The following is a 16,685-nucleotide window of genomic DNA, read 5'->3' as shown; positions in this document are numbered from 1 at the left end:
CCGTTCGTAAGTAGAAACATTCGTAAGTAGAGTTATTCGTAAGTAGAGGTACCACTGTATTTAAAATGCATCTCTGGGTTATTTGTGGGGCCTGTCTGGTGTTTTTACATGAGTAGAATGTGTGCTTTTTATTTAAAATGCATCTCTGGCCCACCACCTGGTCTGAGGAACAGCCCACGGCTGAAAAAGGTTGCTGACCCCTGTGATAATTCCACCTCCTATATCACTGTTCTTGACACTGTTTGTGAAGAGTGATTTTCTGAAGCAGGAAGTCCTCCCTGTGTGTTTGAAAATAGATACGGTACCTCTTATTCAAAGTGGTTGAAGAGCACATCTTTATTTGCAACAACACAGGGACAAATGCAATGAGATCTCTTGCAAATTTCAATAAGAGGATTGATATTTCTTAGGTTTAGCTCTGGGCTACAATATTTTTCTATATCAAATATTGCATTTATTATTATCACCATCATCAATTTATTAATCATCTTCTGTACAATCATCCAACGTGATGTACAGTACAAGAAAAAATAGCCAAAAAAAGTTTTAAAAGTTTAAAAACCTTTTAAATAAACCCAACTCCCCCTATATATTTAAAACAAAACAAAAACAAAACAAGTAGGTATTCATAGCCTATTCCCATTTATTCAGCCGTGAACGCCTGCCAAAATAAAAATGTTGTCAATTGTTCCCAGAAAGAGCTGATAGTCAGAGCACCTGTTACTTCTCAACAAGAATTCTGTTCCAAAGTACATGGGCAGCCAGCCACACTAAAAGTCCTGCTGTGAGTTATTGTGGATCAGGCTTCTGAGATCTTTGAAACTTGCAGGAGAAACTTAACCACAATAATCTACTGGACATATAAGGGATAAGGTGGTCTTATCCAAGAGACTTTTTTTTAAAGTGCCCATTTCTAAGTCATGACTACAATACACACACAAAATAACATAAGCAACAGTGCCAGAAATAGGCTCACCTGCAGACTTAAATAGCTTCCTTTGGTCCAGGCAAATAGGGAAACACGAAACAAGGCTTTTGCTGTACAGTTCCATAATCAACCCCCAGGCTCATTCCTTCTTCCCCCACTCTCATATTGCTTTCATTACTCTCAATAAAGAATTTAGATTTCACTATATAAAGAATCCCTAGGTTTAGGTTTACAAATAGTTTTTTCCACTTCTGAGGCAGAGAGGATTAGTCACAGACACACCAATCCATTTTAGCTATAATGCATTCTTTGTTAAATGTTACCCTGAGAGAAAGGGAAGGAAGTTATGGTACTAAGGTTGCATGTAATGGAACCACTGACATACCGTACTTTTGCTTCCACCTGTAGGACCTGGAGCAGAAATTCTGCAGGCCTCTCATGAATTGCTTTACATGGTTTTTTCCCCCTTTTAAAACAACAAACCCCTTAGTAATGACCATTGGCTCAGGTGGCTAGTAGACGGCAAAGCAAAATAGTAAAATAACCCTTGGATCACCCAAGTACAGTGACCTTGGAAAATAATGATTAATTTTAGACAAATACAGTAATAAGAAAACCAAAAAAGAACCACCCACATTAACACTGGCAACTCCAAGTAAGCTACCCTTACTTGCAAGGCAGCAGAGGTTTATTATATATTGCAAAATGAAATTTAAAAAACTACTTTAAAAAAATCCACTTACAATTTTGCACAAGATTATACAGGGAGGGTATGATTCCTCATCAAAATTCCCTCAATTATCATTCTATCAAATGTGTGTTTTCATCATCATTATCATCCCAACTGATAATATCCATTTCCAACTCCATTTTTGCTAATGAGCAAATGATTATGCACAGATCAGAAACTGTAGACCCTGAGCAAGCCATCTCTTTTCAGCAGCTTAATGCATACAAAAGCTGTCAGAAGGCTACACTAATTAAAACTTTTTTCCCCTGACAAGATGTAAATGACTTTTATTCATTCAACTATAGTTGTAAGCAGGTACCAAGGCAACCACCCCTAAGTTGATAGCAATTAAAAGAACACTATACAGTTTCTAACCATGCATTTTCCCAATTTAAACAGCATTAGTACGTCCACATATATATAATGTGTCATGTCATCAGTATTTCTTCAAGATATTACAAGGCAACACCAGGGAAATATGCACCAAGGAAAACTAGCAACACCCCTGGTCACTTTATTTACCTGGTACTTTCTTATGCCACAACATATATACCCTGCCAGATTCACTCCAGCAACGTCCTCTAGCTATTACTACACAGATCCAGCCTCTTTTATCAAGGTCTTGGTGTACATTCCTCACAGTTCTATGAGTCTAGATACCCAATTAATTTTCCGTTTCCTTCAACTATCCAGCTTGCTACATACATCAGGCCCATTCTACTCTAAAGGTCATCCGTTTCAACCATTCATTCATGATTCAAAAGCCCTCAGACTCCAATATGACTCCAAGATCATAGCTACATAAAGAAAAAATGTGCTAGTGTCAAGGATTCCATGGCCTCAATTGGGAACCCCAGCACCTGATACTTCACATAAGAAGCCTCTTGTGTGTGACAGCATGCTCAGGTGCTAGAAATCCCTTCCAACACAGAAAAGAGCAGGATGCAACACTGTTTCTGTAATGGGCAAAGAGTATGAAGCCTCTACAGCAGGCATCCCCAAACTTCGGGCCTCCAGATGTTTTGGACTACAATTCCCATCTTCCCCGACCACTGGTCCTGTTAGCAAGGGATCATGGGAGTTGTAGGGCAAAACATCTGGAGGGCCGCAGTTTGGGGATGCCTGCTCTACAGACACTAGAAGTCTGGGCTTCTGTCCACAACCTAAAACCTATCCCTGGCAACTGACCACAGATCCATTCACCAAGCTTGATTTTAGATATGGATGCTGCACAGCCCAGCCCTGGCCCAGCCCCATACTATCTTGGAAGGACAGAGAATGTGGGAAGTATATATTAGGAAGCCTTATAAAAGGGAAATGACTTGGCATAGAGACCATTTGGCAAGAAAATATGCATTAGAGGAAAGTGGGCTTCTGAATTGCTACAGTTAAAAATAGAATTTGCACTATCCATTAATATAGTGTTGAATATAATGAAAAGGTTATTTACAGGAGTGTTTGATGAATGGTTCACAATGGATATTTTATATAGTGCATTTAACTGATAGTCTCAACCAGAGTTTTACTCAGTACAATTACTTTTTATTCTTTTATCTTTTCCTTCAAAATATTTGACTCCCTTACATATACACAACTGATTCTCTAGATGTAGCCTGAACTTACTGTTTTGCTATAACCAGGCCTTTGGCTGATTAAATATTGCATGGCCTCTTAAATGTGATTGTGGAAGGGATCATTAGTTTGTTTTTGTTTTTTATTATGTATTTTGTGTTCTCATTTTGAATTTTTTTGTTATGAACCACCCTATGATCTTCTGAAGAAGGGCAGTACTGTATAAAAATTTAACAACAACATATTGGGGCCCCATTACTGGAGCAGTACTTTTTCCCATATCAACATACTCATACTCTAAATTCATCTGCTAGGACTCTTCTCCATTTACCTCTTCCACCAGAAAAACAACAATCATTTACAAGGGAGGGGGCTTTCTTGGCATGGCATCCCAGTAATTCAGTTCAAGAAGGATACTGAAAAGCTGGAACGTGTCCAGAAGAGGGCAAACAAAATGGTCAAAGGCCTGGAAACGATGCCTTATGAGGAACGGCTTAGGGAGCTGGGTATGTTTAGCCTGGAGAAGAGAAGGTTAAGGGGTGATATGATAGCCATGTTCAAATATATAAAAGGATGTCATAGAGAGGAGGGAGAAAGGTTGTTTTCTGCTGCTCCAGAGAAGTGGACACGGAGCAATGGATTCAAACTACAAGAAAGAAGATTCCACCTAAACATTAGGAAGAACTTCCTGACAGTAAGAGCTGTTAGACACTGGCATTTGCTGCCAAGGAGTGTGGTGGAGTCTCCTTCTTTGGAGGTCTTTAAGCGGAGGCTTGACGGCCATATGTCAGGAATGCTTTGATGGTGTTTCCTGCTTGGCAGGGGGTTGGACTGGATGGCCCTTGTGGTCTCTTCCAACTCTATGATTCTATGATTCTAATGGAATGCGCTACTCAAACAGGTCTACTTGGTTCCAACAGTGCTATCATCAATTAACCATTTTTCAAAAAACAAAAAAAAGATGGGGGGGAAAGCTTTTACTTTAACTCTAGAGATTAGCATATCAGCCAAATATTTTATGTGTTGCTTGCTTATTATTAATTTATTATATTGGTTTCATACTGTATACCTCCCTGAAATCTAAAATATACATGTTTTAAACAAGGTTTGCTGTTTAAATAAAGGTACCTAAGTGTTATGAAACTTCAAAATTCACATTATTCTGAAAAAGTACTTCTCTAGCCCAATTAATAAATGTGTACAAATCAGAAATCTTGAAATCAACAGCAGGTTAAAGGGTTTTTTTTGTTACACACACAACAAATATAGCAATAAATAAAAGTGTAAGAAAACATAACCAATTAAACATTCCAGTGGCAATGAGAGTTAAATAATAAGCGGGTGGAACAGAAGAGAAGATCCAGCTATCATAACTGAACATGTTTAAGAAATTTTAATATAATGATTGTCTCATTTTATCTTTTTATTTTGTAGGTTTCTGAAGAGGCAGTGACTGGATAAGCTCCCAGCCACATTAAACATTGGAACAATTCATCTCGCTCAACAAAGCAGCCCAATTAGGCTTTAGTGCAGACCTATTCTAGGCTACACATCTGGACCACTATGATCTACTGCAGTAAAATAAAAAAATTCCTTCAGTAGCACCTAAAAGACCAACTAAGTTTAGTTGGTCTTTTAGGTGCTACTGAAGGAATTTTTTTATTTTGCTTCGACTCAGACCAACACGGCTACCTACCTGTATCTACTGCAGTGTTATAGCCAAATATAAGGTATCATTACAAAAACTTTTCAGATTCTGTAAGGGGCATAGAATTCTACAGATCTAGCAGTCATTTCTGTGTTTAAAATGAGCTATATTCTTGAATTTTAAAAGATCAGTAAAAACTATTGAATGTATAAAAAATTCAAGCACATACTGGTGCATCAAATAAATCTTTTTATCAATAACAAACCCCTTAAAGAGTTCTGAGCCACTATTAAACATTGTGGTTTCTCCACCAAGGTCATATCTGCACCTTTATACTTACATTTACCTCTGCTACATAGTAAGCAGCTTCCCCCCTTTCCTGCTCTGAGTTAGGGAAGGGTGGTGATGGGCTTATTTTTCAACAGCAGCACTTCAAGTTGTACTGCCCAGCAACAGCCAAGATCATGGGCCAAGCTCTCTTTTCTACAGGTGAACTTCCTCAACCACTGCTCAGGGACAGTGGTCCAAATCAGAACAGGGAAGGAGGGAAGAACCTGACAGCCATAATTGGTGGCTTGGTTAGCAAAGCCAGTCAAAAATTGCAGAGCACTGCCTTGAATATTTATTCAGTATAGGTGTACAGCGATACCTCCAGTTACTGACAGGATCTGTTCCGAAGGTCCAATTGGATCCCGAGGTTTCCGCAACCTGAGGACTGTTTCTGCGCATGCACGCACGGCAAAACCCGGTAATATACTTCCGAGTTTGCTGCTTTCGCATCCCGAAGTTTACATAACTAGAAGTTTTACTGTACAGTATATGAGAATAGAAGCACACAATTTACTGTTAGGTACCTTCAAATTTACAGGCTAGGAAGCCTAGAAATGAATCAGACAATTCAGGAGATTCATGCAAGGTATGAAGAGAATTGTTTGTTTGTTTGTTTCCTACCCACCTGGCTGGGTTTCCCCAGCCACTCTGAGCGGCTCCCCACCAAATATTAAAAACACAATGCAGCATTAAACATTAAAAACTTCCCTAAACAGGGCTGCCTTCAGGTGTCTTTATAATAAATAGTATTTTAATTGAATAATAAAAATGTTAATGCTTTGCAGAAACAGGAGAGAATAGGTTTCAGTGATTATCTTTTAACCAATACTATGTTGCAAATAAAAAGATGTCCATGTTGCAATAAGAAAAAAATCATTGCTGAAATTTGTTCAACATAACTACTGTTCACTGTTTTACCTTTTGTAAACCACTTTGAGGCTTTTTAAAATCAAGTGGTGTAGAAATATGTAACATATCTACAGATGTAGAGAATGTGGAGTTGCCCAGAGATTGTTATTGGGACCTGTGCTTTTAAATTGCTCATAGAATCTAGAGTTGGAAGATGCATTGCAGGAAACTGAGCTAAAACATCCATCACAGATAGCCATCCAACCGCTGCATAAAAACCTACAAGGAGGTTGAGTCCACTACTGTACCTCCCGAGGGAGACTGTTCCACAGTTAAATGATCCATCATTAGATGAGCAGTGAGGTAGCCAAGTTTGCTGATGATACCAAATTGTTCAGGGTTGACCGGTGTTAGAAACTGAGATAAGAAAGCTAGGAGCTAAATCGTACCTTAAACTTAGGTTATGGGTGCCGCAATGGAGTATCTAGGGCCGGCGCACTTTTTTTATAACAAGAATACAAAGCTGAAAATTAATTAACTGCAGATAAAATCTTATGTTCATTTTTCACATGGTCTAGTCCTCATCTGAAGATTGCAAAAAAGGCCATACTTCTCCTGCCAGCCCTGCTAATATTCTTATAAGGTTCCCTTCTCCAGTCATGAGAGAGTGGCTGGAAGTGGGGAAGCAGAAAAAAGGTCTTCCTTTCCTTCTAGCAGTGGCAGTTTTAATCTGAAATCTTGAGCGCAATACTGCACCCAAAGCTCAGAAACTGCTCGCATTAATGAAATTCCCTGTTGCAAACCGCGCCTAGAACAATGGGAGTTTTGAACGCCGGGGTTGACCCAGTGTGTGACAGCTGCAAAAGAGGAAAATCCCTTATTGGGGATCATTAGACAAAGGACTGAATATAAAACTGCCAATATTATAATAACACTATACAAATCTATCGTGTGGCCACACTGGGAATAGAACAGCCTTTACCAAAGGTATCATGGGCTTTGAAGACACTCAAACTCAGGATGCAAGGGAGAAACGTGCTAAGAGGAAGGCACGCTTGGCAAATCCACACCATGATCAACTCCTGCCCGGAAACCAATGTCCCCACTGTGGAAGGACGTGCGGATCCAGAATGAACCTCCACAGTCACTTGCGGACTCATTGTTAAAACTGTGTTTATAGAAGACAATCTTACTCGGCTACGAGTGATCGCCAAAGAAGAAGACGACTGTTTAGAGCAGGGGTCAGAAAACTTTTTCCACAGGGGGCCGGTCCACTGTCCCTCAGACCTTGTGGAGGGCTGGACTTTTTTTAAAAATGAATTCCAATGCACACTGCAATGGGGGCAAGTAGTCCTCCTCCCCACCCCCACCCCCAGCTGCCTTCTCGGTTTGCCGTCTGCCTCATTCGCCAAAGGACTGGCGGTGGTGGCACGAAACGGGCTTACTCCCCACCTAGAAAAAGAAGTTGCTGCACTTACCTTCCCAGGGGCTACCACCACCACAGCTGCTGCTGCTGCTTCTCGTGAAGCGGGTAGGCAGAGCGAGCTTGTCCACTCCGCTTTCTGGCCCACAGGAGCACCAGGGCGGTGGCAGCGACAATGGTGACTGGAGGAAGAGGCTGAGCGGCAGCGGCCCTGCCAATCAAACACTGCCCCTGGTTTAGAGTTCCAATTGCATCACTCCAAAAAGGATACTGTTGACACACCAGTAAGTGAAGCTTAAAGGCACTTCCATGCAAGTTACTCGTAAGCTTTGAACATGCCGTGCAAATCAGTTCTTTGGTAAACAAGATTGCTCTGGCAAATATATTATTAATAGATGAATGTTCTGTATTGAGATTTCACCAACAGCCATCAATCTCTCATTCACAAAGAGTACCTTGACTTAAAACTTCATTTTAAAATGTATAACTAATAATTCAACCTCTTTACCACACCAGTAATTTAATGCTCTGAGTTCTAGATTCCCCTGCATATTAACCCTTTCACTGACTTGGGAGGACTGCCCCCATGTAACTTATTGAAACATCTTTACCTTGCCAGACTGGATCAAGTTTGAGCGCTCCCCGCCCTAAAGCACCATGGTGATGAAAACAACACTGCAATACCCAATTGCCTCAACACCCCCCCCCCCCCGAGAGATATCTACTTAAATGCAGCAACTCCTTTAATTATGCAAATCAACACAGTAAAGGTTCCTCAGAGTGCTCATAAACAAAACTGAAGTTGTCAAACCGAAGTTGCCACGGAATTTTTTTAAAGCCCATGTATGTCGTTGCCAGGATGCTTAGGAATCCAAAATATTTATTCAGCCCAGAGTCTAAGAATTGAATGTTTGATCTCTGTTTTTTAAATTATTTTTGGAACACTGTATATCAGAGACCCCTTAGAGTTTACCTTCGAGAAAAAGCGTTTGTCATAGACCTGACAAGAGGGGTGTTGACCCAGTTTAATACTCATCAGCACCTGATTAGAGATGGGTTTTATACAGATCAACAGTGGCCCATGACAGTATCAAATTCAACATATATGTGAAAAGAAAATTGTCTGGACATTCAACATAGTAACATAGTTAAATAGTTTCTTCTTTGAAGAAAAAGAAATCTTTCAAAGGTGAGGGAGTTAGTTGAAAGGGGAAAGAAAGGAAAAGTTGCTGGAGCCTGAATTGGTTATGGCTACTCAAGTAAGATCTTTGGGTCAAGAGTGAACAGTTCACTAAAGACACCAGCTAAATATGCTGAGGAGGTAAAAAGGCAAACGTCGTACAGTACTAGGAACACAACTGGAAATAAAGCTACCACTATCTTAACACAGTGACATAAATGTATGGCAGCAGCACACTGGGAATAATGTGCACAATTCAGGTTGCCAATCTATGGGGCACTACAGATTTAGTATTTAGTTTTAAGAAATATGAGCTAGGGAAAATGTGTTACAGGTTTATAAAATTATGTGCTGGTGTGGAAAAATTTAAAAGACTCTCCCTCTGTCACAATATTTATTATTCCTTAGCCAAATTTAATTCCAAATCATCAATAAAACTCAAGAAAGCACAAGAAAGAAATAACATTATAAGAACACAAACAGCAATCCAACATCAGAAGCAACAATAGAATCAATTTCCAAAGGGATCACAGTATTAGTATTTTGCCGCAAACATGGCACCTTAAAGATTTAACAGTTGCCAATTTATTATATATAAAATAAAATCAGTATCAATGCTCAGGTAAAAAGCTTTATTCAAATAATTTCAAAGCAAGTGCCCTGCAAGCATCTGTGGGAAGTTATTCCATAGCCAGGCCAAGCCTTCTCCTTGGTCACCACCCATCAAACCTCCAAAGAGGGGAAGGAAACCTTTAAACTGATGAACTGCAGGTTTCACATGAGAAAAGATGGTCCTTTAAATACCTGGGTACCAAGCTGCATATAGGGCTTTCCATGGAACAATGGCAACTATTATTACTACAATACAATCGCCTCTCTTACACACATTTAATGTGATTTCAACCTTACGTGGTTGAAGGCCAGTTGTTTGGAATCACACATATTAAATGCATGGAATGCAGAGAGTTTCAAAGCTCTTTTGCTCTAAGTTTTGCCTTGCTTACTGCGCTTTGGGATGCTCTTGTGAGATGTCTTCTTTGCTTGGTACGGGGGGGTTGCAAGGTCCAATTGCAGCACTGGCTACAGAAAGGTAACAATGTTCACACAGGGATGATTTAAGTATAAGCATTTTTGCATATACAAACCATCCCCAGAACATAACCCCATGCAAGATGCATTCGTACTGTACTTTTACTGTTATTTTATTTGTACCACACTTTTCTATCAGAAACACCTAGCAATTTGAATTATACAGCAAAAACAAACATAAAGCGCTTTTTTTTTTTACAAGTGCTGGACTGAATATCCCTTTCAAAACTGGAAGGAGTAATTGGCAATTTAGGGTGAATTCTTAATCTTATGATGTTACCCTGAAATCAGCCTTCCCCAACCTGGTGTCCTCCAGAGTTCAACTCCCATCAGCCCTGATCACTGACCATGCTGGCTGGGATCCAAAACACCTGGCTGGGGAAGTCTGCCTTAAATACACCAAGAGATCTCTCTTCTCACTTTAATAAAAGCCTTGCTGTTGCTTCAAGCAGTGGTGCAGCTGCTCCAGCCACGTTCCTGGAACAGAATGCCCTTGGGAATGACCCCATGTCATAACGCAGCATCATTCCCAGGGACATTCTTAAGGGGAAAAGATGGCTGTCCCCAAAAGACTCTTATTTTCGGTTTGCCACTTCAGCCATTTAAACCTGCAGATTAAATTCTGCATTAATAGAGATCTTCTACCTTCCCTACACATTTTTATTCTTTCCCAGTTTTACACCACAATTTCCTCTCATGCCCTGCCAACTCCCTTCCTCTGTCTGCATCCAAATTTAAAGTACTGTAAACTGAATTCTCTCTCTCTCTCTCTCTCTCTCTCTCTCTCTGTGTGTGTGTGTGTGTGTGTATGTTTACATCATTATGTCTGTGTAGCCTGGGAACAAGTCAACAGCTGATGTGAAATGGACAATGGGGGAGGGAAAAGACAACCAGCATTTCTAAACATAACACATTTGTGTGTGCTAAATATCAGAGTTATTTATTAGGCTTTTTATAAGACAGTTTGGAGAAGCTTTAACATGCCATTAAGGGTCTGAGCATTTCTTTGTGTGGCAGAACTCAAAGCAAACCTTATGTTAGCATAGCAGATATCTATCCCTACACCGATAATGTATCTCCAGGCTTTCATGATGCAATTTCCTTTTAGCACTCTGTTGACAAGAGTTCTGCTTTTCTGCCACTTCCAAATATAGTCCTTTCAAAAACTTTTTTAGACTTACAGAAATGTACAGAACTAATGCAGCATTTTGTGCACTTATGTAAAGGCACATAAAAAGCCCTAAGCAAAACAACGACAACAAAAACCCCAAACCAACAAAACAAAACAGGCTCACTATATATACACACACATATTTTGCTTCATATGGAAGACCACCGGTAGCAAATGAGCAGGTGGGGTGGGTGGGGGAACAAGGGAGGACACAAGCTGAGAATTGCTCCAGCCTGCACACGGCAACAAAGACAGCCAAGTTAGAGATTAATTAAGAATTTCTGTACCAATACATCTCCATATGTGACATTATGACTCTACAGGAACGTTTGTCATTCTTTGAAGCAAAGTAACCTGTACAATGCAGCTATACAACTGCTGACAGCAGTATACTGGTTCCCACATATTTGCAGAATAGGAACTGCTACTAGGACACAGGTAAGATTCTATTCATCATTGACACACAGTCAATTCATAATGCAGACAAAGCTCTTCAATCAAGTATAAAAATCTACAGTCACCTTTGTACAGTTTTTCAGGCTTTTCATATTATTAACAGAATCTATTTATTATTATTTTTAACAGAATCTACACCCAATTGTGGAAGTCTGTTTTTCCTCCTGCTATTGTGATTACTTTGAGCGCAAAATTTGTTGTTGGAAAAGTGGAATGCAAATATTAAATCAAATCAAATCAAAGTGAGCTAAACTTCAGGTGAGCGCACTGAATTCTGTAAATTGTTCCTACTACTGTTCTTTCTAGTTAAAGGGTTGCCCCCTACAACTCCCTTTTTGAAAGAAAAAATAGTTAAGCTTAGGACTCAAATTGAAACACCAACAATGGTGAAATACTTCCTGGCACACATCTGGATACTGTATTTCTTATGCAACAGCCAACATAGCCACACCCATGTACAGCAGTTAGCCCCATTCATTCTGCCTCTCAATAAGCAACACAGTAGGGCTTTACTGCAAAAGACAGGCATGGCTAAAAATGTCAATCATAGTGGGAGAGGTCTATTAAAAATAAGGCAGAGCTTGGGCTGTAAGAAACCCACACCAACCCTTGCTATTGGTCTATGCCACTGTGCCAACTGGGGCAGGGGGACTGACCCTGAAATGTGCTTGAAAAATGAGAAACTGTAATTTTGAAGCTAACCAATCCTGTACACAGTCACAAACCACATCCTAAAGGACTCCAGTTACCTCAAAAATGTGCTGTAAATATTTCTGTATTGTGCAACTGCTTCAATGGCACAGCTCCAGAATGCCTACAGTAAACAGCACTTCAAAAAGTAAGGAATGAGATGACCACAGTGGTTCTATTTAAAATATGTCTAGACTACACACATGGCAAAATATGAAAAAGTTAAAACAGACAAGAATGATTCAAACCATTTAACTTACAACTAATTTGATCTATATCTATATATTTCCTGTTATCATCCAAGGCTATTCAACAATTATTTCCCCCCAAAGAATCTAATAGATTATCATTTTCCTGCTTTTTCCTTATTTGTAAGCACAAGAGACTAACAATAATTATTCTTACGCATCTGAAGACAGAGGCTTCTAAAACAGTCATTGCTCCAGCAACAGCTCTGAAATGTCAACTCGATTCCATCGCCTTGAATATTTTTCTCCTGGCAAAGCAGGCCTTTACAAACTACTACCCATGCAGACTCTAGTTCAGGGCAGTGTGCTGAAGCTCAGGGGTAGAACACATGCTTTGCTGGGAGAGACCCCTATATGAACCCCTGGAGAGCCACTGTGCTAGACAGACCAATGATCTAATGGTGTAACGCAGCTTCTTACTGTCACAGTAGCTTGGGTTAGCATTCTCCAACGATGTACAATAGGTTTTAAGAGAAGGGTGGACAACATCTTTTGCATTTCCTACTGAGGCACCAAGAACAATTTGCATGTACAAAGTAGGCAATGAGCCAGCAACAGCTGATACATGTCTTCTTGCTATATAAAAGGCTAAAATAAATAAATCCAAACCCTGTCACTGCAAAATGCTCGTGCTCATGATATCATCCCTTAAACCATGACCACACTGAAACTGTGGGATTTAGAAACACAGCACATTTAGAGGAGTTCTTCCTTTCCCCCTTAATTAGGCCTTTCAAAATGCCACCCTAGAAGTTCATGCTTCTCTCCATTAGAACTAGAAAGACACATTTTAAAGAAGCATTAAGTCTGAGAGGTGCTAAGAAGAGTGTGAAGGCCACACAAAAGTTCCTTAAGGATCACCCAACACCAGTAAACCCTCACAACCACAGAGTGAGCCTGTGTCTTGAGGAGATAAGTACAAAGGTTGACAAAACAGTTGTGCAATTGCTTCAGCATGTTTGTATCACTCATCTAGCCTTCCCACATTGACTACACTACTACAAAGTTTTTAGATGTAGACACACAACAGGCACAAGTTAACTGCAAGTGGGCACATATTGAGGCAAATACATGTATCAAATTCTGTATAAATCAACCCAAAACATATTCCAAATATGCCAGATTGATTTCTAATGGTCTCTAGTATTACCAGAGAAACAAAAGAGCACTGGATTCCAGTTACACTTGGTTATCCTTCAGAAAGACAACTTGCCTGATAAGGCAACTTTCAGAAATGGCTTTTGCTAGAAAATGTTTAGTCATAAGCAAACTATGATTGCTCATCTATTACACGTTACAGCTTCGGATAGAAAGCCATGAGCTGTCACTGTCTTCCATTTCCTTGCCAATAATATATTGCTTTCAATCATGTGATAAAGCTTCCCCCACACGCGTGATAACAAGAAATAAGCCAAGAAGACTGAAGTTCAGAAATGTAACCATAGCTATGAGCCTTTCCCAATACTTTTTTAATTGCAAGGAGTTTACTCTCCTGTCAAACTGCAGTAATTGCTAATGAAACAAGTAGACGCTTGCACTGAGCTCTTCACTCCTATAGTTGCAAGCTCATGCAGGGTTCTCCCTGGAGTCTCATTTGATGAACCACATACATCTTTTACAAGTCAGCTTTTGCCTTGTATTGTCTGTTTACTTGAATTTACCAGGAATGAAATGTGATCAGTGTCTGGTTGCCACAGCAACACCACACTGACAAAAAAATTATTCTCATGCATAGTAGGCAAAATAAAGTCATTGATGGAAGTGGAGGTGAAATAATATCACTATATGAATGCCCTAACTAGAGGTGCCCATTTCCCCATTCTACTCCATAACACTCTGTTAATCGTTTTGGATCCTGAAAACTATATTACCAAAAGTGGCACCAGAATGTTAGTGTCATTATGTCAGCAGGCAAGCATTTAGAAAAAAAGATTCTCAGAAACATCCTGCATGCTACCAACATATACCATGGAGGCAGGTGCCTTAAGGTAGAATAAAGGGACAAAGGGGGTTGGGCCAGGACTGGGCAGGAAAGTCTCAAACTCTGTACTTGTCAAATTTATTGCACATCCATGGATTTGACAGACACTGAACAGATAACCTACAAGCTATTATGACTGGACCCAAGTTAACAGTAATTTAATATGAGGGCACAAGGAGAAGGGGATGACAGAGGACGAGATGGTTGGACAGTGTTCTCGAAGCTACAAACATGAGTTTGACCAAACTGCGGGAGGCAGTGCAAGACAGGAGTGCCTGGCGTGCTATGGTCCATGGGGTCACGAAGAGTCGGACACGACTAAACGACTAAACAACAACAAATATAATATCAAATGGCAAGAGAATTTGATTCACTGCTATCCCACTTAATTCATCCCACATATTAACTTACAGTATACAAGGGAAAGCTGTGGCCCTCCAGATAATGCTCAAGTATGATTCCCATCATCCTTGACCATTGGCTAAGAGTTGCAATCCAAAAACATCTGAAAGGTTATGGCTCCAAATTTAAATCATACTACCGGTAGCAGAAAGTGCCGTAGCTTTTCATAATTGTGTGCAATCTTTGTCCTATCCCAGTAGTTAAGTGCTGACCCTCCACATTAGAAGAAAGACAAGTGTTCCTATACTTACCAGGGCAACATTCCACGCAAGGCATTCTATACTTCAGCCTTTTAACTTACATTTATACAAGTTAAACTTAGCAACAGACATCAGCACAACCAAAGAGAAAAAGAGTAGCCAGGGCCTGAACCTTTGGGTATTTATCGGAACTCCAGTGGTGGTATTTTCTGTGCAAGAGAGAACATCTTCTACCCGACCACACAGATATATATTGCAACATTAGCAGTAACATTTCCCTTCCAGCTGTTTCTGTACTTTTAGGGACCACAACGAACGATAACGATCACAGCAAAGATGTGCAATGTTGTGATTTATGCACAGGCCTTTCACTGCTGCTGCGTGCAGGGCAGTGTACACATGTTGAGAAGCTGCAGCCAGTAGAGGATTCAGAGGGCACAAGACAGACACAGCATGAGATCCCACGTGTAAAACTGCCACCCACTACTATTTACACAAGAGACGGAGCATCACCTCGACACTTACACAAAGCACTTTTTGTGCATAAATTCTGTTGCGTATGAAGCGGCCCCAAACCAGCCGACCAACCCTCACAGTATATTAAAACAGAAAGCAAAAAAAAAGGGAGAGGAACCACCAAAGAGCCATTACACCCGACGGGCCAGATGTCACATTTCCATTACTCATTTTCTGTTTACGTTTTTAAGTGGCAGGAGAAGCAGCCTCCCCGTTCGGCCGATTTCACATTTCCAGGCGCGCCAGATGCAAGCGCTCCATCTGAACGGACTGGCAGCGGTACCTGTGGAACAGAGCCACCCTCCGCCTCGGATAAAAAGCCTCGAAAATAAAGTGGAAACGTGGGGTGAAGGGGAGAGGGCGTCTGAGGGGGTCGGGCGGCAGCTAGCCAGCGCAGTCCGGCTGGGAAGGGAGACCCCCTGAATGGAAGAGGCAGGGACCGAGGAGAGCCTCGTCGTCCTCGCGGCGGCGGGCAAGAGAGAGTTAGGCCGGGCCCCTCACTCACCATGTACAGCGTGAAGGGGAAGCCGAGCAGGAAGAGCCACAGGTAGAGGTGCAGCGCGTTGACCCCGGCGCCCTGGTGCGGGTCCTGGTACCAGCCGCCGCTCAGAGCCGCCCACACCCCCTGGCGCAGAATCTGCAGCACCTGGGAGCCCATGGCGCCCTGGCCCGGGTCCCGCCAGGCCCGAGCCCCCGCTCGCTCTATCCGCCCTGCGAGACCGGGCACAACTGTCCGCCGCTTCCACAGCCCGAGCCTCGCGACAGCCACAGGAGCCGCCACCCCCTCCTCCGCCTTCTCCTCCTCCCCCCACCCCCCGCCAACGCCGCCGCCATCTTACGTCCGGGCCCCGGGGTCGCGCGCGCGCGCACCCGCCGCTCGGCTGCCGATGGACCGGCGGCCCTTGCGGCGCTCGCGGCAAGGCCGCAGACACCCCCACCCCCACCCCCGCCCTCCTGCGCGCGTTTTGCTGGCTCTGCCGCTCCCTCGGTGCGGAGACGAGGAGATGCCGAGGCGAAGAGCGGCGCCCCGGCGGCTCAGCGCGTTCTCTAGCTCTCCCCCAAGCGAAGCAGGTGAGCGGCTGGAGGGACACCCCCCCCCCCCACAAGCCAGGGATCTGCTCGACAAAGCACCCAGAAGCGCAGGCATTACAGACGTCGCTCCTTTCGGCCCTGGGTTGGCAGCACGGAGCCCGCGTTGTATTTTTCCCCTACGTTTCAGTTGTTGTTGGCCCCGATGCACAGCAGTGGTGGCGGGTTGAAGCTGGGAAAGGT

The 16,685-nt window shown here is 42.0% G+C and overlaps 1 protein-coding gene across 3 annotated transcripts in view; it reads right to left on the bottom strand.

The window, feature by feature from the left end:
• PCNX1 (pecanex 1) overlaps nucleotides 1-16,259 on the bottom strand; it is an 84,115-nt gene extending 67,856 nt beyond the window's left edge. For all 3 annotated transcript variants that reach the window (XM_088669970.1, XM_088669973.1, XM_088669978.1), the window contains exon 1: nucleotides 15,919-16,259. In XM_088669970.1, coding sequence (XP_088526096.1) covers nucleotides 15,919-16,071 — 153 coding nt within the window. In that variant the 5' untranslated portion in view covers nucleotides 16,072-16,259. The remainder of the gene's footprint in view (nucleotides 1-15,918) is intronic.
• Nucleotides 16,260-16,685: the final 426 nt, after the last annotated feature.

This window comes from Zootoca vivipara, chromosome 1, assembly GCF_965207765.1.
Source record: "Zootoca vivipara chromosome 1, rZooViv2.hap1.1, whole genome shotgun sequence".
Classification (NCBI taxonomy): domain Eukaryota; kingdom Metazoa; phylum Chordata; class Lepidosauria; order Squamata; family Lacertidae; genus Zootoca; species Zootoca vivipara.
Note: the sequence above shows the minus strand (reverse complement) of the source record. Positions and strands in the feature narration are given on the sequence as shown.